Below are 24,070 nucleotides of genomic sequence, written 5' to 3'. Positions count from 1 at the left end.
CATCAGCTTCGGTCCTCACCCTTGTTTCATCTAATGTGGTCTAGGTCTCTGCTTTTCATCACCCGCTATTTTGCTAGTTTGTAAATGTTGTTATATCCATTTCTGGTGGTTGATGTATCTTACAAATCATCATTCCTTTTAATCTTGACCTTACTACATTCTTGGCCTTCTTTTTACGTAATTTACCTACTCATATGTTTCAAGGTTTTCTGCATTTCTATTTGCTGCCATTCTTTATAACCAAAGCTCTCTTTTCCTATTCGTCTTTTTTACCTTTTACCCCCACTACCATGTTTCGTTATGTGTGCATTTCTTGCCTTTAAATTCCCTAAACACTTGTTTCATGACCTTTTACACAGTTAGCCATCTGGGTCCACACACAGTTGGCCATCTCGGTCCACATCTCCATCCGTGTCATGATTCCATTTGTACTTTTGTCACTTGATATAACTTCATAGTCTTTTCATGTTGATTGCTTCGTCCGTACAAGAAGGAAATGTTGATTTCTGATTAGTATGGTCCACTCTTAAAAGTAACTAGATGCTCATCTGTCTGGTTTTTTTTTTTTTTTTTTTTTTTTTATATAATTTTAAATTTATGGAAATAAGCATTCTTTCGCAAGTCATAGGCGATTGCAACCGCAAAGATCACTTGTCCTAACTCATTTCTTTCCTCAAATTCATGTGTCCTATGCACCATCTCATACTTCGCCACTATTCTTTCCTGCACGCCCATTTATGCCTTCTCATCATGATCATCATCTAAGCCTTAACCCAATTAGTCGGGGTTGGCTACATAAATCCTGTTTCTGCCATTCCACTCTATCAAGGGCCAGACCTTCAGTTAGACCAACCATTTCGCCTGTACCAATGTATGCCTTTTCCTAATTTAGTATTCCTTGCATTTGCTCACACCAATGAGACAATCCTAACCATCCATTGAATAGCCCTAAAAATGGACTCAATGGACTCAATATCATTTATCACATTCTAGGTCCAATCATCAATACATCAGATCTCACCATGAATTGCTCATGGTTCTCAACAATCATTTGGTTAGACGATGTTACCCATTCTATCTTTGGCTTGGAAGATGAACGGTTCTATCTAAAAATCCTAATATTCGAATGCTTAAAATGATATGATCTGTGTGATTTTCACATAGTGGCCTATAAAGAGTGGGTGGACCACAGGGAGTGTCCAAAAGCTAATGGACTGTCCATTTGTGCAAATACTACTATCATATAAGATCATCTTATCGTCTTTCAGTATGTATATGTCAGTAAGTAATAATTCTTCAATTAAAGTCAATGGAAAGGTGGGTTACTTTACTAAAATTTTCATGCATTATGCCTCGTGATTTTGCAAAAATCAGTGACATTCTCTCTCTAACATTTACGCTTTTTGTGCAGAATATGGCAGGAGCGCGCACATATATAATTGGTAAAACAGTTCTACTGATTCAGTCTTAATAACTTCCTTTCAAATCCTTATTGGAGTTTCTATCCATTTTGTTGAAACATGTCTATCACAACCATCACTTAACTGTACAGTGGAAATCAGAATATGTTGACTGCATAGTCTGGCTGGATTATATCTTGAAACCTATACGACATGTTGTTCATTATGTATGATGTGGAGCATGAGAGTACTTAGTTTGGCTGACTATATTGTTCATATATGGAATATGCACTTTTCTACTATCACCACATATGTGAACCAAGTTGAAGTTCATCGCACTATGGTTTCAGCTATCTCGACTGCCTAAAACATTGTCGGTTGTCCACTTCTCTGATATGATTTAATCTAAATGTCACACTAATTGGATGCCTCTAGATTTCCAATACATGGGACATTATGTTATTGCTCATTGAGTATTTGAAAGTCGGGATATTGATCAAGCGGTAGGACAATCCAATTGGTTTGGTTTTTGGGCCGTGATCCTGTTAGGTGCCCAATCTAGTTGACGTGACGAGTAGAGCCTATTTTAGTAGTTCCTTTCTTTACTCCTCTAAAATAGGAGTTAGTTGATAGTATTTGTGTTAAAACAAGAGATTAAGTTAGTTGATAGTAGTGTTCAAATATGAGATTTGCTAGCATTTGTGTTTATCTTGACACCTAGGTAAGATTCTGTAGCTCTTTCATAACTCTTTTTATGTAGTTCTCCGGAGAAATAATGGAACATAGATCAATTTGACCTTAAACCGTGTTTTTTGCACTAGAGGACGCCCTTTCCCTCTTTTCATGTGGGCTGGATAGGGCTTGAACCCTATCATTTGGTATCAGAGCGGCCCTTCCTAGGCATGCCAAGAAAGACATAGAAGCAACCGAAAAAGCCAAGTCTAATGGAGAGACATGTGGAGCATCTAGAGGAAGCCTAGGATCATATGAACACCAAGCTCAAATCGATCCAACACACGTTGGAATGTCTCACTTTGCGGCTTCCTTTCGCCACCAATGGAGAGCAATCGGGGGAATCTAGTGTTGTAAATCCAAACGGGCAAGGCGACGGTCGGATTGAACTGCATTTCTCTCATATTGATTTTCCTCGCTTCAATGGACACGATCCATTGGAATTCATTTACAAAATGGACACGATCCATTGGAATTCATTTACAAATCTAAGTAGTTTTTCCGCTACCATTGAACGGCAGAAAATGAGAAAGTTCTCCTTGCTTCATTCCACATGGATGGACCTACGTCAACGTGGTTTCAATGGTATAGCTGTGTAAACCTTGACACTTTATGGAAGGGAATGACAGAGGCCATGTTGGTCTGTTTTGGGCCAATCGATTACGAGAATCTCGATGGCGTATTGACGAAATTACAACAAGGAACACGAATCATCCAAAGCTATAAAGACAAATTTGAGTGCCTTGCCAATTGTGTTGAAGGATGGTCAGATCGGGCTTTAATGGGCACATGTTCATTCAAGGGTTATGTGATGAATTTGGTCAAGTGTTGATGTTTTGACCCTCTACACTGTAGGAGGCAATGGGGTTGGCTCATTCCCAGGAGGAGAAGCTTGCACGCTTAAGAAAGTCTTTACAATCAATGCCTAATCATGTGTTGATGCCGACAAATTCGAGAGGGTCTCTAAGTATATGATCGAATGTTGCACCCGTGTAATCCCATTAAAAAACTTGGCCTGGTGCAGCCACGACTCCTATTAAAAAGATCACACCTGAAGATATGAGGACTAGATGTAATCAAAATCTTTGTTATTACTGCGATAAATGCTTCACCTCGGGCCATTGTTGTAAACAAATGCAGATTTTCATGATTGAGGGACTAGAACCACCCAATTTGTTGCCAACGGAATCTAACACTGATTTAATGGTGGAGGTTTCATGGGCTGCCAAGTGAAGAGGCTACTATGGATTGATCCTATTTTAATGCCATGACGACATGGATGAGCTTAAAAGGGGGGCAATGTTATTTACGTGCCCAACCTAATTGATGTGTTGGCATGGCATGTAGAGCCTCTCTTAGTATTTCCTTTCTTTATTACTCTAAAATAGGGTAGTATTTGTGTTAAAATAAGAGATTAGCTTATTTGATAGTATTTGTGTTGAAATAGCAGATTTACTAATATTTATGATTATCTTGCCATCTAGGTAAGATTCCGTAGCTCTTTCATAATTCGTTTTATGTAGTTCTCCTGAGAAATAATGGAACGTAGGTCAACTTGACCTTAAACTGTATTTTTTTGCACAAGGGGACACCCTTCCCCTCTTTTTGCATGGGCTAGATAGGGCTTGGACGCTATCAGATCCATTCAAGCAACAATCTATAAATTGGGTGGTTTTGATGACGTCAGGGGCAACATATGCAAATTCGTCTCTGTCTCTTGGACCATGCTAGGCACTATCTGCCAGTTCCTCCATGCTTCGCACAACCCCTTCTTTAACAAGGACTCTAGTTTGGTGGTTGACAGGGTTGGCAACTCTTTGGTGAATTTGGTGCAAAAGGAATCGAAGTTGCTTTCAAAAAATTTCCACCTCAGCCTCTATTTCCCAACGCATCTTCTCGGAGGCGGAGAAATGGTCCATCTGTTTCCACTCTCAGATAGATCCATTCTCTCACCCTCCTTTGATAGCTTGCTAGGTCTTCAGCCTCCACCCTAAGTGGTTTCCTACTCTAGCCTTGAGTTATATTGTGGTTTCCTAGGTTTTTGCCCTTTTTTCCTTTCCCTTTTTCTTTTTGCTTCTTTGTTACTTTCTTTTAGCCCACCTCAGGCTCTTTGTTTGTTTGTTTGTTTTTTTTTTTCCTTCACACACACACACACACACACACACTGGATGGTTTAGATTTGACATACACTAGCCCTTTAAGGAATAAAAACATGATTTGCTGCACCACCAAAGTGTATGGAGTGCTCCATTTCCACCCTGCAATCTATGCATGTCCTCTTTGATATAGATGTTGAGTGTGAAATATTGCATATTTCCCCCTATTTATGTCTTGGTTTTATAAACATGATAGTGCTTAATCGATCTAATTATGCATGTTTTCATGTGCGAGGTGATTTCGAGAGCTTTAGGTGAATCGATGCTAAAAGGAATATTTATGCTCAAAAGATTACTAAATGAGGATTTGGAGAAATGGAAGTCATTAATGAAGAATTCACATGCCAAAGATCCAAGGAAACCAAGTGAGGAATGAAGAGAATCAAAGAGTTGAATTGAAGAAAAGGAATCCTGAAAATTGGCACGAAAAAAACATATTCTGAAACTCGGAGTCTAAAAAATGAAAGTTCTAAAAGTCTATTTTGGGAATATGCGCAGAGTGCGTAAATTTGAGGCGGTTTGCCAACTTTTCTGAAGTTTATACAAAAGTTTGAGTTGCAAAACTATTTAAAAGAGTCCCTTGGCTATTCCAAATCATCTTCTAGAGTTTGGAAAGGGAGAGAAGGCCTAGGTGGAGCGCCGACAACATTTTTCCACTTCGATTTCTTCATGAATTTTAGTATATCTTTTAATTTTTCTTTTGTTTTTGAGTTAGCTGTGACTAGCTAATCTCTTAGCTAGGGCTAGGAGGTGAAGCTATAGTTTATTTTGATACTTCCTTTGCTTTGATTCAAGTATATGTTGAATTCTTATTGATTTATAGTTTGATTAAAGGAATATTTTTAATTTTCTATGGTTTATTGTGACTCAAATTATAATAGATGCTGTGATTGCTTTAAATATTTTCTTAATTTGTTTTGAGAAGTGTGTGATCTATAAAATTCGTGATTCATCATAGTTTATGGCATGGTGGATGGTTTGATTCCCTGAGATTATCACATGAATGCTTCATGAGAGAACTATGTTGATGGAAAATTCAGATTTTTGGGTTTTTACTGATCTATCATCCAACTGGATAGGGTAAGACTCTAATTCCAGTTGTAGCTTTTTGAATCAAGTAAGGTAGCATCTTAATAGCTACATGTGGATCCTTGGCGCCCTAATTTCCCTTTTATTATTGATTGTTAAATAATTGATCTCTCAATTCTTTAGATTATTACTTAAATCTAGTTCTAGTTCTATTTTATTTTAGAAAGATACACATGTAAGTCCCTATGGATTCAACCTCGGTCTCACCGAGTTATTACTACATTGTGACCCTACACTTGGTGTTGTGAACAATAGACCATTCAATTGATGATTTGATGTCCTACCTCTTTGATGCATCATATTGCAATACACTAACCCAATTGCCAAATCTAGAGATCTTTTTGGACTATTGATAATAATGAAAGGTAGTCGGTCAATTGTTTAGGAACACATCTGCTTGTTAAGTTTTTAGTTATGCCCAAGACATTCTTTCTATTCAATCTAAAAAATAGGAAAACGCATGCACCTATTGTGTCTGATGAACTTCAACATAGTTCACACATAGTGGTCGTCAGAAAAACCCTTCGATACAACTTCATGCATGTATTACGTCCTAGGAACTTTAACATAGCTCACATATTTTAGACGTTAAAAAAACCCTTCGATACAACTTCATGTCTATAACTCATCTTCCTTCCAATCTTTATCTTGCAAGGTCCAGATATACACTTGTTTATGTATTTTCCCCTCTATAACTTCATGGTTCCATATTCTGAAATGGAAAATATAATGGATGAATCTTGTTACTCATAATGTTTTTGATACAAGGTTTTATTTGTTTAAAGAGGGAATTGATCTAGAAAACAGTTTTCTATTATAAAATACATCAATTTGATAACTTGATGGGGACATCACGCGCACATGTACACCCCCCCTACGCACCTACGGAAGGAGGAGGAGGGCCCCACCATCGATTTGGATCAATGACGACGTCCAGAGAGGGCCTCCTAGTTAGAGGACTGCGTTTTGGTTTGTTGGAGTGGACCCAATAGTCATGTGTATCCCACCATGGGTTCTCATGTTCATGGTCCACTATTCTAATTAAGCTAGTACTTTGGGTTTTGCTTATTATTGTTATTAGAAATATTGTGGACGGTTTAGATTGCTTTGATTAGTTGCTATTTTTTATTACTTCGTCTCCGGGTAATAAGTTACGCACATGGCGCGAGTTTTGGGGTATAGGGTTTTTATTATAAATAGGCACTGCTTGTAGTCTTTTTTCTCATTGAAGATTAATAAAATTTCTGCATTTTTTTCTGCTCCTCTAAATTTCTGAATTATGGAGATCCAATTGGGTGTCAGACCCTCACTTCCTCGAAGGGCTGACTATCGTGGTGCGAAACCATACCTATCCCAAATCGCTCAATCTCTTACCTTGCATATTCACCTCTTCTTGCAATCATCTACGCTTCAGATCCACCCTCTATTGCAGCCACTTTTCTCTCTACAACAGATTTTCGAAATCTGGCCTTGCAGGAGGGCTGAAACTTTGGCGGAGCACCATGCACAGACCGTGCATTGGATTGGGCTGAAATTCGGGGGTTTTGTAGCCCATCCTTGGCCGACCATCCCCAAGGACGGGGATTTTGGGTTCGTGGGCCCCACACATGCGAGCAGGATTACACGCGTGTGCATCTAGGCTATCGCTGTTGTCCACACGTGTGGTGCTTCTCTGGTTCATCTCTTTCCTCTCTTTCACTCCTCTTTCACCCAAATTCCTAACCCTAACCCTAAATTATTCAAATCCCCAATTTTATGCCCTTTCTTCAACCTTAGGGTTCCCTGAATTGAAATCTGTGAATCCCTTGGATTGGTGAATTATTTATGTGTATGTGTGGATGAATTTACCCTCCTTTGATTATTGTTTGGTCTATAATTTTGATTGATCTAGCCCTAGCATGTGTAGGCCTGGATCCCCATAAGATTCCGCTTGATTGAGTGCTTGAACTTTTTTGTGGGATGTGGAATTTTGTGTAACTGTTTCTGAATTAGTGTGATGTAAAGCCTGAAATTCTTGCACATCATACTTGAATTTCATGTCCTACATCATATTTTGTAACAAAGCCCAAGTTTTTTTTAGGGGAATGCATTGCATGTTTAGGGTTTAGTTTATTTGAGTCTATTATGCATCAAGTATCATCATATAGATCTGTTTAGAGGTCCATAATTCCTGATATAAGCTGCTAAATTTTCTGCTATCAGAAAATCCCCATACTCTTTGCTGGATTTTCTGTTAACAGATTCTTTGGGCAGATAAGTTGCTGGAAATTGAGTAGTATTGTGTCGTTTTCCCCATATAGAGTCCTATAAGAGCATTTAGTCCCATCTAGGCGCATATAATTGTATTAAAAGGTCCTTAAGTTAGTAGTTATATGCTCACGCGTCCGGGTCGTGGTTTTGGCTTGCACCCTACACTAAACATGGAGCAATTGCAAGAGTCAATGAACAAGCTGACCCAGTAGTTTGAGTCTTTGGGTAAGCGCTTGGAACAACATATGGAACAACGCTTTAAGCAGTTTAATGTGCGTGTTACCCAACTAGAGACCTCCGCCCAGGCAAACACCACCATTGGGGAAGATGCCCAATCTCAAGCAGGTGATCAGGAGGTTAGACCAAGGAATGGAGGTGGCCAAGGAATTGTGCGTGTTACCCACCCCGCGAGGGACATCATGATCAATATGATCCAAATGCGCAACTCCTCAAGGGAGTTAAGAGTAGATGCCCATACGTTTGATGACCACTTGGACCCTAAAGCTTTTATAGACTGGCTGACGGATATGGACCACTATTTTGAGTGGTATGACATGTTGGATGCTCGTCGAGTTCGATTCGCCAAGATGAAGTTTGTGGGCCAAGCAAAGAGGTTTTTGGCTACTGTAGAACGAAAGAAAGAAAGAGCGAGGGAGCTCCCAATAGTCCATTGGGGAGAAATGAAGGAAATTCTTAAGTAAAAATACCTCCCTTTTTCTTACCACTTGAGGTTGGTTGAGGAATGACAGTCTCTTCGACAGGGTTCCATGAGTGTTGCTGAATACATTGAGAAGTTAGAAGAGTACTTGACTCGTTGTGAAGTTGATGAGGACCCCGTACTCACCCTTGCTCAATTTAAGACGGGCCTCCGTTCTGACATTAGGAGAGAGTTGCTCGCCAAGGACAAACACTTTTGAACAGATGTATGAAGTAGTGTTGGAGGTCGAGCAATACCTTAAAGCATCTGTGGGAAGGCGGTTTGACTTTCGCGATTCTAGTGCTAAGGCTAACCCTTTTAGGGCTAAACGTAATGCTAGATACCAAAACAAACCTTCCAACAGTTCTCAGTCCAGGCCTAAGGATGATAAGGGTAAAGAGATTGTTGGGTCTAGCTCGCGTGGAAGTGGGGCAACTAGGTGTTTTAAGTGTCAGTGGTTTGGTCACTTTGCCCACCAGTGCGGCACGAAAGAGGGCACCAAGCTGCTCTTTATTGATGGGCAAGTAGAAGTAGTGCCCCTAGAGAGTGACGGCGAAAATGAAGAATATGAGTCAGTAGAAACCCCTAGTGATAAGGAAGAGGGAGCGCATGAGTCCGACCCTCGTAGTTGTGCATTGTCCCTTTGCTCAAGTCAAGAACATTGATGATTGGTGTCGCAATACGATCTCCTATACTTATGCAAAATGTGGGGAAAAGAGCTGTAAGATGATCGTGGATAGTGGTAGTTGTGCCAACGTGGCATCGACTAGCACTGTGAGCCGTTTGGGCTTGAAGCTTGAAGCCCATCCTCAATCCTATAGAGTGTCCTGGGTTGATGAAACTTTCATTCCAGTCTCGCACTATTATCTTGTTTCTATTTAGTTTGGATCATATAAAGACACACTTTGGTGTGATGTTGTTCCCATGGATGTTGGTCATATCATTCTAGGTAGACCTTGGCTATATGACAGGGATGTCACTATATTTGGTCATTCGAATGTTTGTACATTCTGGTTTGAGGGCAAGAGAGTTAAGCTAAATCCACTTCCACCCAAGAACACGACTGGAAAGGAGGCCACCACACACAGTGGTGTGAGCGGCTCAAAAGAATTGAAGGAGTCGAAGTCCAAGTCCAAACCTCTCCATATTCTAAATACTAAAGACTTTGAGCGAGAAACTGAGGCGGACTTGATGGTATACGCCCTTGTGGCTAGGGAAAGTGTACCAAAGGCTAGTGTAGAGTTATCCACTGAGGCCATCCAGGTAGTGCATGAGTTTCGTGATGTCTTTCCTGGTGATTTACCGAATGAGCTTCCCCCTATGAGGGATATACAACATGCCATTGATCTAGTCCCTGAGGCGACTCTACCATACCTCTCTCATTATAGAATGAACCTAAAGGAGCATGCAAAGTTGAAGAGACAGATTGACGAGCTCCTAGAAAAGGGTTTCATTCAAGAGAGCATGAGCCCGTGTGCCGTGCCCGCCCTCCTTACACCTAAGAAGGATGACACATTGAGGATGTGTGTTGATAGTAAGGTCATCAACAAAATCACAGTCAAGTATCGGTTTTCCATACTGTGTCTTGATGACATGTTGGATATAATGGCCAATGCTACTATCTTCTCGAAAATTGATCTCAAAAGTGGTTATCGTCAAATCCGTGTACGCCTTGGTGATTAGTGAAAGACGGCCTTCAAGACGAAGGATGGGCTATATGAGTGGCTAGTTATGCCTTTTGGGCTAACTAACGCCCCAAGTACTTTCATGCGTGTGATGACCCAAGTGTTGAGGCCCTTCATGGGGAAGTTCCTGGTCATATACTTTGATGATATCTTGATTTATAGCATGACCAAGGAACAACACCTCAACCATTTGAGGTAGGTTTGTGGGATCCTTAGAGCCGAGAAATTATAGGCCAACCTAAAGAAGTGTGCGTTTTTGTCTAGTAGTGTTATCTTCTTAGGTTTTGTTTTGTCAGTTGAGGGCGTATCGGCGGATCCCGAGAAGGTCAAGGCCATCGTCAATTGGCCTGAACTCTGCAATATTTATGAGGTGTGCAACTTTCACGGCTTAGCCACCTTTTATATGCAGTTCATTCGAGGCTTTAGTTCCATTATGGCTCCCATTACGGATTGCATAAAAAAGGGAGAGTTTCAATGGACAAAAGCAGTCTCGAAGGCCTTCAAGGAGATAAAGGTCAAGGTGACTGAAGCTCCAGTCACGCAACTTACAGATTTTTCAAAGGCTTTTGAAGTCGCTTGTGACGTGTCAGGAGTCAGCATAGGAGGAGTACTTAGTTAGGAAGGGCACCCTGTCGCCTTTTTTAGTGGGAAATTGAATGTGGCGAAACAAAAATATTCTACCTATGACAAAGAGTTCTATGCGGTAGTGCAATCACTGTGCCATTGGCGTCATTACCTATTGCCGCAAGAATTCGTCTTATTCTCAGATCACGAGGTCTTGAGATATCTGAACTCTCAGAAGAAATTAAACCCTAGGTACGCCAAATGGGTTCAATTCCTTCTAGAGTATACTTTTGTGCTTAAGCACAAGGTCGGTGTAGAGAATAAGCCTGCCAACGCGTTGAGTCGTCGAGTCGCGTTACTCAATTCCGTAAGTGTCGAAGTCACGGGCCTCGAGCGCATCAAAGAAGATTATTCTGAGTGTCCAGATTTTGAAGTTGTGGACGCATCGTTGTTAGAGAGTTCGTTTGGAGCTAGTAGAGAGTACTTGATTTTAGACGGATATTTGTTTAGGAGTGACCGCTTGCGCATACCTCACACCTCCCTCCGCGATTTTCTTGTTTGGGAGTTACATTCAGGAGGGGATGCCGGTCATTTCGGTTGAGACAAGACTATTGCCCTAGTGGAGGATAGGTTTCATTGGCCAAGCCTCAAGCGAGACGTGGCCAAAATTATAGGGCAATGTCGTACTTGTCAACTGGCAAAACAGAAAAAGCAAAATACAGGATTATACACACCTTTGCCAGTTCCATTCATCCCTTGGTAGGACAACGGTATGGACTTCGTGCTTGGACTCCCCAAGACTATTTGGAAACACGATTCCATATTTGTTGTCGTGGACCATTTTTCTAAAATGTCCCACTTCATTCATTGTTCTAAGACCTCTGACGCATCCCATGTTGCCAAGCTGTTCTTTAGTGAGGTCGTCAAATTGCATGGGTTAACCAAAAACCATAGTGTCTGACCGTGGCGTGCGATTCATGAGTTACTTTTGGAAGAGACTATGGCACATGATGAATACTAGGCTCCAATTTTCTTTTGCCTACCACCCTCTGATCGATGGTCAGATTGAGGTGGTCAGTAGGAGCCTAGGGAGTTTGCTCAGATGTTTAGTGGGGGAGCACACCAGGACGTGGGACACCGTACTACCTATAACCGAGTTTGTGTTTAATAGTTCTGTCAATAGGTCCACAAGTCTAAGTCCTTTTGAAGTTGTTATTGGTTATAAGCTTAGGAAGCCTATTAATCTTGTCCTTATGTGCATATCACATTCATTCATTGCATCCAGAAATCAGGCGAAAGATTACCACTAGTAATGAACATTACAAATTTTCTGCGGACCAGCATTAACGTTTCAAGGAATTCAATGTAGGGGATTCTGTGATGGTCCGCATTAGGCCCGAGCGGTACCCTTAGGGGGCCATTCATAAATTACACGTGCGTAGCGGTGGACCCTTCAAAATTATAAAACGAAACGATCTCAATGCGTATGTGGTAGATCTTCCACCTTCCGTGGGAATTAGTTCCACATTCAATATGGAGGATCTAGTTACTTTTTAGGGGACCACTGATACTTTGTCCGGCCCTTTGCCTAACAATCCTGATTCCCTAAACCTATCCCTTGATCCATGGCCTCTTCCCGACCATTCTTCCCAGCCTCTACCTCTCATATCTACCCTTCCCACACCCAGAGATGAAATAGAGGATATTCTGGACTATCAGATAGTATCAACGTCGGACAATGAGTTTTAGAAGTACCTAGTTAAGTGAAAGTCATGCCCAGCTTCAGACAGTATGTGGCTCACTGTGGAGGAGCTTTAGAGACTTGATCTTTACATTTTGAAGCGGTTCAAGAGTCTTGTTTCACCAGTGGTGAAATCTTCGTAGTCGGGGAGAGTTAATGGGGACATCACGTGCACACGTACACCCCCTACGCACGTACGCAAGGAGGTGGAGGGCTCCACCATTGATCTGGATCGATGACGACATCCAGGGAGGGCCTCCTAGTTAGAGGACTGCGTTTTGGTTCGTTGGAGTGGACCTGATAGTCATGTGAATCCCACCATGCGTTCTCATGATCGTGGCCCACTATTCTAATTAATCTAGTACTTTGGGTTTTGCTTATTATTGTTATTAGAAATATCATAGACGATTTAGATTGCTTTGATTAGTTGTTATTTTTTATTACTTCGTCTCCAAGTAATAAGTTGCGTACATGGCGCGAGTTTTGGGGTGTAGGATTTTATTATAAATAGGCACCCCTTGTAGTCTTTTTTCTCATTGAAGATTGATAAAATTTCTACATTTTTTTTCTGGTTCTTTAAATTTTTGAATTGTGGATCCAATTGGGTGTCAAACCCCCCCTTCCTCGAAGGGCTGACTACCGTGGTGTAAAGTCACACCTATCTCAAATCGGCCCATCTCTTACCTTCCATATTCACCTCTTCCTACAGTCATTTACGCTTCAAATTCACCCTCTATTGCAACCGCTTTTCTCTCTACAGTAGATTTTCAGAATCTGGCCTTGCAGGGGTTTGAATTTCAGTGGAGCACCACGCACAGACCGTGCATCGGATCGGGCTGAAATTCGGGGGTTTTGTAGCCCACCCCTGGCCGACTAGCCCCAAGGAGGGGGATTTTGGGTTTGTGGGCCCCACACACGTGCAGGTGGGATCACACGCAGGTGCGTCTGAGCCATCGCTGCTGTCCACGCGTGTGGTGCTTCTCTGGTTCGTCTTTCTCCTCTTTCACCCAAATCCTTAACCCTAACCCTAAATTATTCAAATCCCCAATTTATGCCATTTCTTCAACCTTAGGGTTCCCCGAATTGAAATTTGTGAATCCCTTGGATTGGGGAATTATTGATGTGCTTGTGTGGATGAATTTACCCTCCTTTGATTATTGTTTGGTCTATAATTTTGATTGATCCAGCCCTAGCATGTGTAGGCCTGGATCCGCATAAGATTCCCTTTGATTGAGTGATTGAACTTTTGTGTGGGATGTAGAATTTTGTCTAACTGTTTTTGAATTAGTGTGATCTAAAGCCTAAAAATCTTGCTCATCATACTTGAATTTCATGTCCTGCATCATAACTCAAGCACATGTTGCTGAACAAGAATAAATGCAAAATTGTTGTCTAGAATAATCTCTCTGCTAGTGCACTTTGAAAGAGGAAATTTAAATGTCTCAAGAATGCTATCTGTAAGATTGTGTTTGCGGCCACCGTAGATTGTTGGATCATACACTTTTATGTAACACCATGAAATCAAAATCTTCATCGTCATTAACATGTTGGAGCATGCTAGAAAAATGCTTCAGGGTTCCCATATAAGGGGGCCAAGTAAAGCTATCAATTTATCACTAAGAACATATTAAATAAGCATGTTTTGTAGAGTAACAATATGATACACCCATGGATGAGGCCCACTTTGAATGCCTATCAATATAGCCAAGTGTTATCGCAATATTTGAGTGACATGTTTTATTTGAATTTGTAGAGTTGTAAATTGAGCCAAGCTGTGCCAAGGTCAACTCAGCTTGGCCCCACTCTTAACCTTTTCTTGAGCTTAGCTTGTCTCGGCCTTCTACCTCAACACGCTAGCTCACCTCGGCCCGATGGTTCGAGCCGAGTCGAGCTTGGATCGAGTTGAGGCGAGTGAGATGGTTGAGTTGAGGTTTGCTATCTTCAGTAACAACTAAAAGCCTAAAAATAAGATATGAACGCTACATGCAATTTAAAGAACAGTAAATCCAAAAGTGTAATCCATTCAACACCATCAATATTTTAGACACGCGTTTAACAAAATATAACAAATGTTAAACTTGTAATTTAAAAGTGTAATCCAAGACATGCTCGGGCGAAAATTTCACACACACACACACACACACACACACACACACACAGAGTCGAGGTCTAGGTCGAGCTGAGTCGAGCTCACTCGGCTCGTGTACAATTTTATGAATTAGTCAGCATATCAATTTGAGACTGAATAAAATGTGGAGTGAGAGGGAAGAAATGTACCATAATGTTCTAAATGCAATATAAACGATGGGAAAATAACCATATGGTTGTATTAACTTCCAGAAGTGTATGTGATAGTATGTTTGACCTACATCTCTATAACCTCTTGAAGCTCCATTCCAGTTTGTTGTTCTTGTATCCTTCCATGATAAATAAGGCCTTGGGTGGATGTCTCTCTGAAAATTTCCTTCACTAAGTTCATTTTTGAACTCCATTTCTTTTCAAGTGAAGGAAATGAGGCATCAAATGTTTGCCAGCACTACAATCTTCTTTCATTCCTATGCATGATTAAATCTCAAAGAGATGAATTGATGAGGAAAAAATTTATGATTAATTTTCAAAGGAATGTATCTGTTAAGGACAAAAATATTTGGTCTACATGGACTTCCATCAAACAGTGAGTCCAACCTCAATGATTGAAGGTTCGAAAGGGGGACGGTAGAGTCGTTATGTATCAAATTATGATTATTAGCTGACATGACAATATTCTGTCTATGAAGAACTATACAATTTAGGTCTCATAATGTATTTCACATCGAACTTGTCTGACTTCATTCCCTAAGGATGCATAGACCTCAAAGAAGTCTCCCCATCATATTCGTCCCAATCATTTCCATTCCATGTATGTACAATAACAAAACATCAATAGTTAAAAGCATATAATTCATTGGACTAAAAGGGCATATATTCCACCCATTTCACACAGATGATTACCCAATATTCATCCTTAACAAATGATCCGGCTACCACGCTTTACTTCTTGCTTTGCAAGTAACCAAATTACCACTAGTAAATGTGGCAATATCCTGTCGTACACTTTCTATCATCTGCCACCCAATTAGCATCAAAATAACCTTTGTGATTCAATAGTAGAATGAGACATACTCGATGTCGTCCTATATTCATACTAAGTTGATACATGTGCCACAATTTACCTCTTCAGTCTTTCCTGCAGCGAATCTCTCAAATTGAGGGGTTTGTGTTAGGGTTCCCATCTGAGACTTGCCTATGGATTTGGGTTTTGGAGATTTTCTAAAAGAATTAACAAAATAACTTACTAACACATCACCATATTTGAATAGCATCCCTTTATTTGGAGATTCTAACCTCACATGCGCCCATGATGGGTGATTAGAAACATTCATCTGGTTGGACCCTGTCATGGATGGCCTATTATGCACTGATAAAGTGGAGGATTTGTAGAGTCTAGAGGTGTTTATATGTGAAAGAGTCATGACTCGATTACCGGGCCATTTATCTGATGAGCCCTACTATCTTTCCACGTAAATCTCCCACATCCAATGATCAAGGGCCTAAAAATGGAAAATCATAACAAAAATACAACATCCAAGAAAAAAAGGATTATGTTTAGGATCTTCCAGTCCAGAAGACTTTCAGGTTAATCCCCCATCTGTGTCGGATCCCATGAGAACAACAATCTGGAACACTGAAACATGGGGCCCAGTTGTATGGAATAAGTGCATTGAAGCATAAGAGGTCATGAATTTGCTGTCCGTTCTAAACTGACTATGTGTTGGGCATATGGATATATAGAGATGGGAGTTCTAGAATAATCGAGCTATCAGAATTCGCCTACATCCATAAGATCTTGAAAATATTTTCCACGTAGGATTCCATATGCATCTTAGTAGCATGATGTATGCTACACAATGCACACATCCTGACATATGTCATGCTATGGGGATTGTAAGAACTATCAAAGTGATCTTAGATTGGAGCACTGGACAACTATAAAGATTATTTTGAAATATATGAGGAAAACTAAGAAATATGTTTTGGGATTTCCTGGTGAGGACCTGTCAGCTGCCGGTTATACGAATGCCTCTTTTCAGTCAGACAAATGATTATAAATCCATCTTGGGTAACCTTTTCTCATTGGAAGGTGTAGTTGTATCTTGGGAGATTTTTAAGCCAAACTTGGCTACTAACTCTACCACAGAAGCAAGGTATTCAACAATGGTAACGGTGGCCGTAACGGCCACCATCATTACCTTTACAATACGGGCTGTAATGGCAGTTGCAAGCAATTTTTATTTTTTTATTTAAAAAATAAAATAAAACTGTATCAGCTTTTTTACAAAGCTGTAACGGCCGTTATGGGCCATTTTCTTTCCATAATGGCCATTACAGCCCTATAATGTGTAATGGTTCCCACCATTACCATTACATAATGGTCGTAACAGCCGTTACGTAACTGTTTCTTAATACCTTGCATGGAAACAGAATGTGTTGATGTTATCTCTCTCTCTCTCTCTCTCTCTCTCTCTCTCTCTCTCTCTCTATATATATATATATATATATATATATATATCAAAGTGGATTGTCATTTTGTTCATGGGATGGTTATTGCCGAGGAGTTTATAATGCTTTATTTTTTGTCTAATGATCACTTGGCTGATGTTTTCACTGAGTCCTTGAGTTGTAATAGGCTTTGTACTTGGGCAAGCTGGGCAAATCTAACATTGATGTTGCAGCTTGAGGGGAGTGTAGAGAAATATAGGGGTGCATGCAAATGTATCTTCTATACTCCTGTGGTGTACTGGCTGTTTTAATATTAAAAGAGAAGAGAGCTGGACTTTGAACCCTAACTCTCAATTTCTCTCTTTCTTCCATATTTCTTTTCTTCTGTTTTCTCCCCCTTTACTTTGTAAATCTTCTATAGCTTCCAACCTGAAATACAAAGTCTCTCTATTACTCTAATTTACTTGTTATTAGGGCCCTTGTTAGCCTTTTCAGAATATAAAATCTCTCTATTATTCTAATCAGAAGGGTGATGATTCATGGTTTCTTGATATACCAAATATAGTAAAACCGTGAAGGTTCACATTTAATATTGCAGTCGGCTCTCGAATTATGTTCCATAACATCAAGTAGAGACTAATTAGTGTTGTTATGACTTGTGATTATGGAAGATTATGTAATGTTTTGCTGTGTTTTGCTCGTTCTTCACCACCACATATTGTAAGACAATTGTTTATTATTTAGCACTGTTGTCATATGCGATCATAATTGTCATATGTGATCAAATAAGCTATTATGCGATCGCATATGCGAAATGGGCCACTGAAATTGCATACGCCATGATGGCATGTGGGGTGTTTGTGATGGCATACTTTTTTATGCATTAAGTATGCGATGTCTTATGTGATTATGCCCTTGCATACACCTTATGCGATAGTGTACTTCCCAAGGTTGTGACTTGTAAGTTTAGTTATTTGTAAATTGAAAGTTTAACTGGTAGAGTTGTACTTGTAACTCGTATTGTATTATCTCATGTATGCATCAACTAAACAAGATTCAAGTTATCAGTAAAATTTCTATATTTGTAGGTTTTAATAATTAATTTGCTCTTAGTGTAACTTGTTGAATGTTTTGTGATATTATATAATATAACTTATAGATGATCTAATAGTCAAACTACAATGAAATAGGTAAAAAAAAAAAAAAAAATTATATGGTAATTATACAGTTTTTCTTAAGTTATTAGAATTTTTTTTTGACTTTTTTTTTTTTCATTAAATTTGAGCGATCGCTTATGTGATTATGCAATGGTATAAGCAATCAGCCCAGGTTGATGGCTTATGCTATTGTATGGGATTTGACAACATTGTTATTTAGTGAAGATGAGCTAGAAGTGTTTTATATCCATGGTGGAGCAACACATTCTAGTTAATTATATATGTTGATGCATGCTATCATCATTATCATCATAGCCTTGTCTCAACCTTTTGGAGTTAGTTCTATGAATCATGTTTTGATACTCATTCCTATCCAAGGCATTGGTAAGTTAACAAGCTTTCATATCCCTTCTTACTACCTCCATCTAGGACATTTTGAGGTAATTCCTCTCATAATCTTTTCAGGCCCTTCAACCCTTATCAAGGTTCCTCTCCTTATTGGAACTATTGTCTCTTGTCTTCCTTGCACATGACTGAACCATCTCAATGTACTCTTCGTCATTTTATTGCTTATCGGGATTGCTCCTAATCTGCTAAAAATACAATTTATTTATTTATTTATTTTTTTTCCAGAACAAGTAGGAGTTAGTAGATCTGTTGGAAGACAAGACTTTTTAATGTTTCTCCTTCAAAGTGTTTCTAAAATTTCTTTTCTCTTTGCAGTGACACTTTTGATGAGAACACTCCACCTATAGATGAACCTGAGTACATATCCTCATTAGGTGCAGCTATTTATAAGGCCATGTGGAGTGGTGATAATGATGCTGTATGGTTAATGCAGGTACAAGGAGGTGCTCTTTATTACTTTGTAATCTTTTCATAGTGATGCTTTTTTTCACTGTATGTTTAGCTTTTATCAGTAGGTCTCCTTAGAATTCTCATGGAATATTTTAACTATTTCCTTTGATAGGATTTCTCCTTATTTAAAATACTGATACCTTGTAATAGCCATGCATCATAAGCATATTAAATTAGTTTGGCAAATTTTCTTGATGTATTTGGAGCATGAAAAGCTTTATAGGCAAGGCACTCTGAATGGTTGATTTGTATTTTTTGTAAGTTTTTGGTGAATGTGGGCTCCCAAATAGTTAATTTTGTAGTTTTTATAAATATTCATCACAATTTGTTGAATGTGGACCATTGACATATAACTGGTGGTGCCTACCTAGTGGGCAACTTGGATCTATCATTCTTAGTTCATTTGTGTGTTAATGCATGTGTAAGACTAGAAACCTTCTTATTTGAATATGGTACAATCATGGTGTGTCGTAAAGGCCGTTATGGGGCCGTAAAGGCTGTTACGTAAAGGTAACAATGGCAACCATTGCACGATACAGAGTCGTAAAGTCGTAAAGGCTATATCATTGTTGTTGGAAACATGGGGAAACATTGGAAATTTGTCGAATTTTTCAATGAAATTTAGTGATTGTTAAAAATGACATAAATATACACTTACGAATCAAAACATTACAAAAAAAAAACAGGTGAATATAATAGGTTTTCTTTGTATGGGGTCCTAATCTATGCCTTGTCTAACTAAATTGATGCAATTATATTCAAAGTTTATTCATATAATTTATAAATGTAAGAAGATGTGTGCAAACACAAGCAATACATTCAAGACCAAAGAAGAATCACTAAATCAGCTTATATACATGTTTGATTTTGTGTTTGGACAGATTGCAACCAATTTGCGAGAAATTGGGATATTTTTAATTTTTTTTCTTAATTTTCCGTATCTCGGTCTTCCAAATCTCAAAATTAAAGCTCCCAATTCATGTTTTTTCATGGATTTGTAACAATTCAACATTGATTTAGCATGATTTACAGAAAAAAATGATCGAAAATAAAAAATGCTCACCGGATCGGACATGTGGGATATATTCCACTACTTGCATTTCGTATTGCACAGGTGGGATGCACAAAATATCGTGGGATATATTGGCCGATATCATCGATATTTAAAACACTGCGTACGGCTGACTCGAGGGGTTCACACGTGGCCGTAAAATCGCACGTGTGTTTAGGTTGGATAGGTTTAGGTCTTTTAGGGTTTGGATTGTGGATGGGTATGGGAAAGTTAGGTTTGGGAGAAGATGAAGATTTGGGATGGGAGAATCTAAGAAAATACCTTGATGGAGAGATAATGGATGATGATGTGGGGATAGATGGAGACCTCACACGTCTATTGATGAAGATTAGCTTAACACTAATCTCCCTTCCAAATCACATGGAAGTATCTTCAAATCTCATGAAGATGGAAGAAGAAAAGGAGTAAAGCTTCTTTCGTTTTTTGTTTTCACAAAATCCAATGAGGGAGAGTCACACGCCCACCCTCTTTTTATAGCTCCAAGAAGTTTCAATAATTACAATAACCATCGTCTTGTGAGTTTTAACAAAAATAGCCCTTGTTTAAATAAAATCAAGTAAAAACACTCACAATAATGTCCAAACATAACATAAACTAAACTAAATTCTATAAGCTGATAAAATCTAAGAAAAGCTAGTGTGAACGACCCATGATTAATGACCCGATCATGTGTTCCAACGGCCTGATCGTCATGTCCCTCCAATCCAACAGTCCAGATTACTCTATGAAGCAACCCATGTGCATCTTCCCATTGTGGAGTTGTACAGATGCTTGCACATGCACATGGGGTCGTCGGCACAATCACGGCTACTCGCCTAGCCATAGGGAAATCGATGTGGCCCACCACATCCTCTGATATGTATGTAAAGGTGTATGTGAAGTGATGTTCTCATCTTTACGTCATGGTCCGCATTAGGCCCAAACGATTCCCACAGGGAACTGTGAGAAAATTGCATGCCCACAGTGTAACCTATAAAATTTTGACATGAGTGGGCCTCAATGGATGTGTGGTGGATCTTCCATCTGACACAGGCATTAATGCAACAATCAACATGGAGGATCTTGTGCCTTGTGACGGACCCACACCTCCATCTTCAAGCCCTCCTGCAAATGGTGTCCCTGACCCCGACCCCAGCCCATGGCCTTTACCAGACCCTACTTCCCACCCATTGCCTTCACTTCCATCACTACCTAGACGAAAAGAATAGATCAGGGATGTTCGGGACCAAGCGGTCTCTACCCGCCATGGAGGATATTAGAAATACCTCATGAAGTGGAAGAATAGGCTGGAGTCAGAGAACACCTAGATTACAGAGGCAGAGTTGTAGCACATTGGTCTTGACCTCCTCGAGCATTACCACAAATTTATTTTAGTAGTGGCAAATTCTTCTTAGGCGGGGAGAGTTGATGGGGACATTAAAGGACCTACTCGGGTGTACGAGAGATAGAGGCGACCACCCACATCAGCGCAACTCTTTTTGCGGATGGGAGATGAGTTCCAGATGGGGCTCGATGGACCACTTTGAAGGCCCCACATGCATTGGACGTGCATAAGGAAGACCCCACTTAGGGATGATGCATGTGCGTTGCTTAGGAGAGTTTTAGTAGAGGTGGGCACGAGACGACCCGATCCGGCTAACTTGACTCATCCGACTCGGTCCAATCTGACTTGACCCGAACCGAATGGGTGAGTCTGTCCGAACCGAGTAAGCTTTGCCCAATCCGAACTCAAACCGAGTTGTGTTCAAGTTACCTAGTAACTTGATCCGACTCGACCTGAAACTCGATCCGGTTAGACTCGACTCGATTCGAAACTTGACTCTCTAACCCTACCCTGACCCGATCCCAACCTCTCTCTCTCTCTCTCTCTCATCCTCCTCTTCCAAGCTCGACAACCACCCACCACCACCACTCTCCTCCTCCTCCTCCTCTCTCTCCTCTCCACTCCCTCCCTCCCTCCCTCCCTCCCTCATCCTCCTCTCCCTCTTCCAAGCCCAACAACCACCTCCTCCTCTTCCTCTTCCAAGCCCGGCAACCACCCACCACCATCACCCTCCTCCTCCTCCTCCTCTCCCTCCTCTCCACTCCCTCCCTTCCTCTTCCAAGCCCAACAACCACCTCCTCTTCCTCTTCCAAGCCCGACAACCACCCACTACCATCACCCTCCTCCTCTCTCCTCTCCACTCCCTCCCTTTCTCATCTCTCAATCCGACTCAGTGCCAACTCGACTCGACTCGATACTTCTGACCAGATCGGACTCGGTCCGGATCAGTCCGGGCGAGACCGAACTTGGATCGAGTCAGGCACGCTGGAGTCGGTATCGAGTCGGATCAAGTTTGGGTCTGGCCTATTTCAAAATCGGATCGAGTCGAGTCAGCCTTAACTTGGTTCGACTCAACTCGATGCCCAACTCTAAGTTTTAGTCATATGATTTTTCTTTTCGCGTCGATTCGGCTATTAGATCTTATCTATAAGACCATCGCGCCACCAGATCTTTCAGATCTGGGCCGCTTGGACCCTGATCTTGTTTTATATATATATTAAATAATATAAATAAAATGCTCCCTTCCAATTGAATTGTGGAACGGTAGAAGCTTGCTTGGTGGTGGATTCCTCAAAGGTAACTGTTGATGTAGAAATTTGGATGTCCTCCTTTGACCACTTGATACCTACAAGAGAAGACAAAGATGGAGACCCTGGCTACAGCAGGGGACCCTCCGATGCCAAAGTTAGACATGCAAACTAGGTCTAGTAGAATGTAAGGTTTTAGGGTGTATTTTCTGCGTTGGGTTGTGTGTACCTTTCACCATTAGAGATGCTATTATTTATAATTGAAAAAGGGCGATGGCGTAGAGGGCAATCTCCCTATTTAGTAGGGGTGTTGTATCCCGAGCATATCGCGAATATCTTCTGAGATCTTCGACTGAGATATCAGACAGATGCGTGTTGCAGTTATCTCCCGAGATCCTTGGCTGAGATCTCGGGTAGGTCTCTTTGATAAGATTTAAATAGTTAGAACCAATCGAAACATGTAGTAGGAGGCCGATGCGACTGACATAGCCATCTTGAGGAGTAGTTTGTGGACCTGGATTCTCTAGTGAGTTGTGGTCAAGTTTTCCCTTGGCATTAAGCAAGTTTCCGACTTGCCGACCTGTCCTTGGGAGTCGTGTTTGAGTACCGAGGTTGAGCTCCTTAGAATATAGACGAAATCGGGAATGACCATCCTCTTCATCTTACTGTACGGGGCAGGGTTTCCCTGAGTGTAGTGGCTTAGAATCTTGCCTCGTGCAGGGTCGTACCTCGGGGGCCCTTACCAAGAGATTTTTCGAGCAGCAGCTCGAAAATGGATGGGACCGTGGAAGGGCTCGGCATCTGATGCAAGGGGAGATACTTATCTTCTGATGGCCGAGCTCGAGGAGTAGGCCGTTTCCCCAACAGTGGATTATTCCTTTCTGGCCATTAAGGAGCTCCTTGGTCATGACCGCGCTGGCTGATCACATGATGAGCACAGATGTCCAAGCTAACCCCTTCTCCTTAGCCAGTCCATTTTTACCCATAACAGTAACTTTCTTCCTCTCTCCTCCAACACGGTACACCATTTCTTCACTTCTCTTCTTCTCATTCCCTTACAACTCTAAAACCATCAAAACCCAACCCAATCCATCTCCTTTCTTCTTTCCCCTACCCATCCAAACATGAACACGTGCACACATACGTGCGTCCGTACCGGCTCACACGTATGGGCTCTCGCCCTAATCCTTGGATCGCTAATTTCCAAAATCACCAAACCTCAATCTCTAAATCCCAAAACCCCTAAGAAAATTTGATTTAAAAAAAAAAACATAAAATTCATTCGCCAAATTTGATTTTGTTGGTGTCAGTGTTTTTTCACGGGCATTTTCACACTGGGCTCGAGTGTGGTGGTTTATGGGATGCAGGTGGACAAATGTAGTGGGCGGCTCATATGAGGAGGTTGGCTCGTGTGAGGTGACCCCCACCTGTGTGAGGCGGGTGGCTCGTGTGAGGTAGAACCCATGTGATGTGGGGCCCGCGAGGGGGGTTCGGCCGATGATGCAATCCATGGGATGTGGGGCTTGGGCTATGAGATAAAGGGATTGATTCACGAATCA

General features: G+C 40.8%; 1 protein-coding gene across 4 annotated transcripts in view; it reads left to right on the top strand.

Moving 5' to 3' along the window:
* Positions 1-24,070, top strand: part of LOC131255408 (alpha-N-acetylglucosaminidase-like) — a 169,818-nt gene that overhangs the window by 65,687 nt on the left and 80,061 nt on the right. For all 4 annotated transcript variants that reach the window (XM_058256113.1, XM_058256114.1, XM_058256112.1 and 1 more), the window contains 2 exons: positions 1,412-1,442; positions 18,734-18,851. In XM_058256113.1, coding sequence (XP_058112096.1) covers positions 1,412-1,442; positions 18,734-18,851 — 149 coding nt within the window. The remainder of the gene's footprint in view (positions 1-1,411; positions 1,443-18,733; positions 18,852-24,070) is intronic.

The sequence above is a fragment of the Magnolia sinica genome, chromosome 9, assembly GCF_029962835.1.
Source record: "Magnolia sinica isolate HGM2019 chromosome 9, MsV1, whole genome shotgun sequence".
NCBI lineage: Eukaryota > Viridiplantae > Streptophyta > Magnoliopsida > Magnoliales > Magnoliaceae > Magnolia > Magnolia sinica.
The sequence above is the reverse complement of the archived record's forward strand: the minus strand, read 5'-3'. Positions and strand labels throughout refer to the sequence as shown.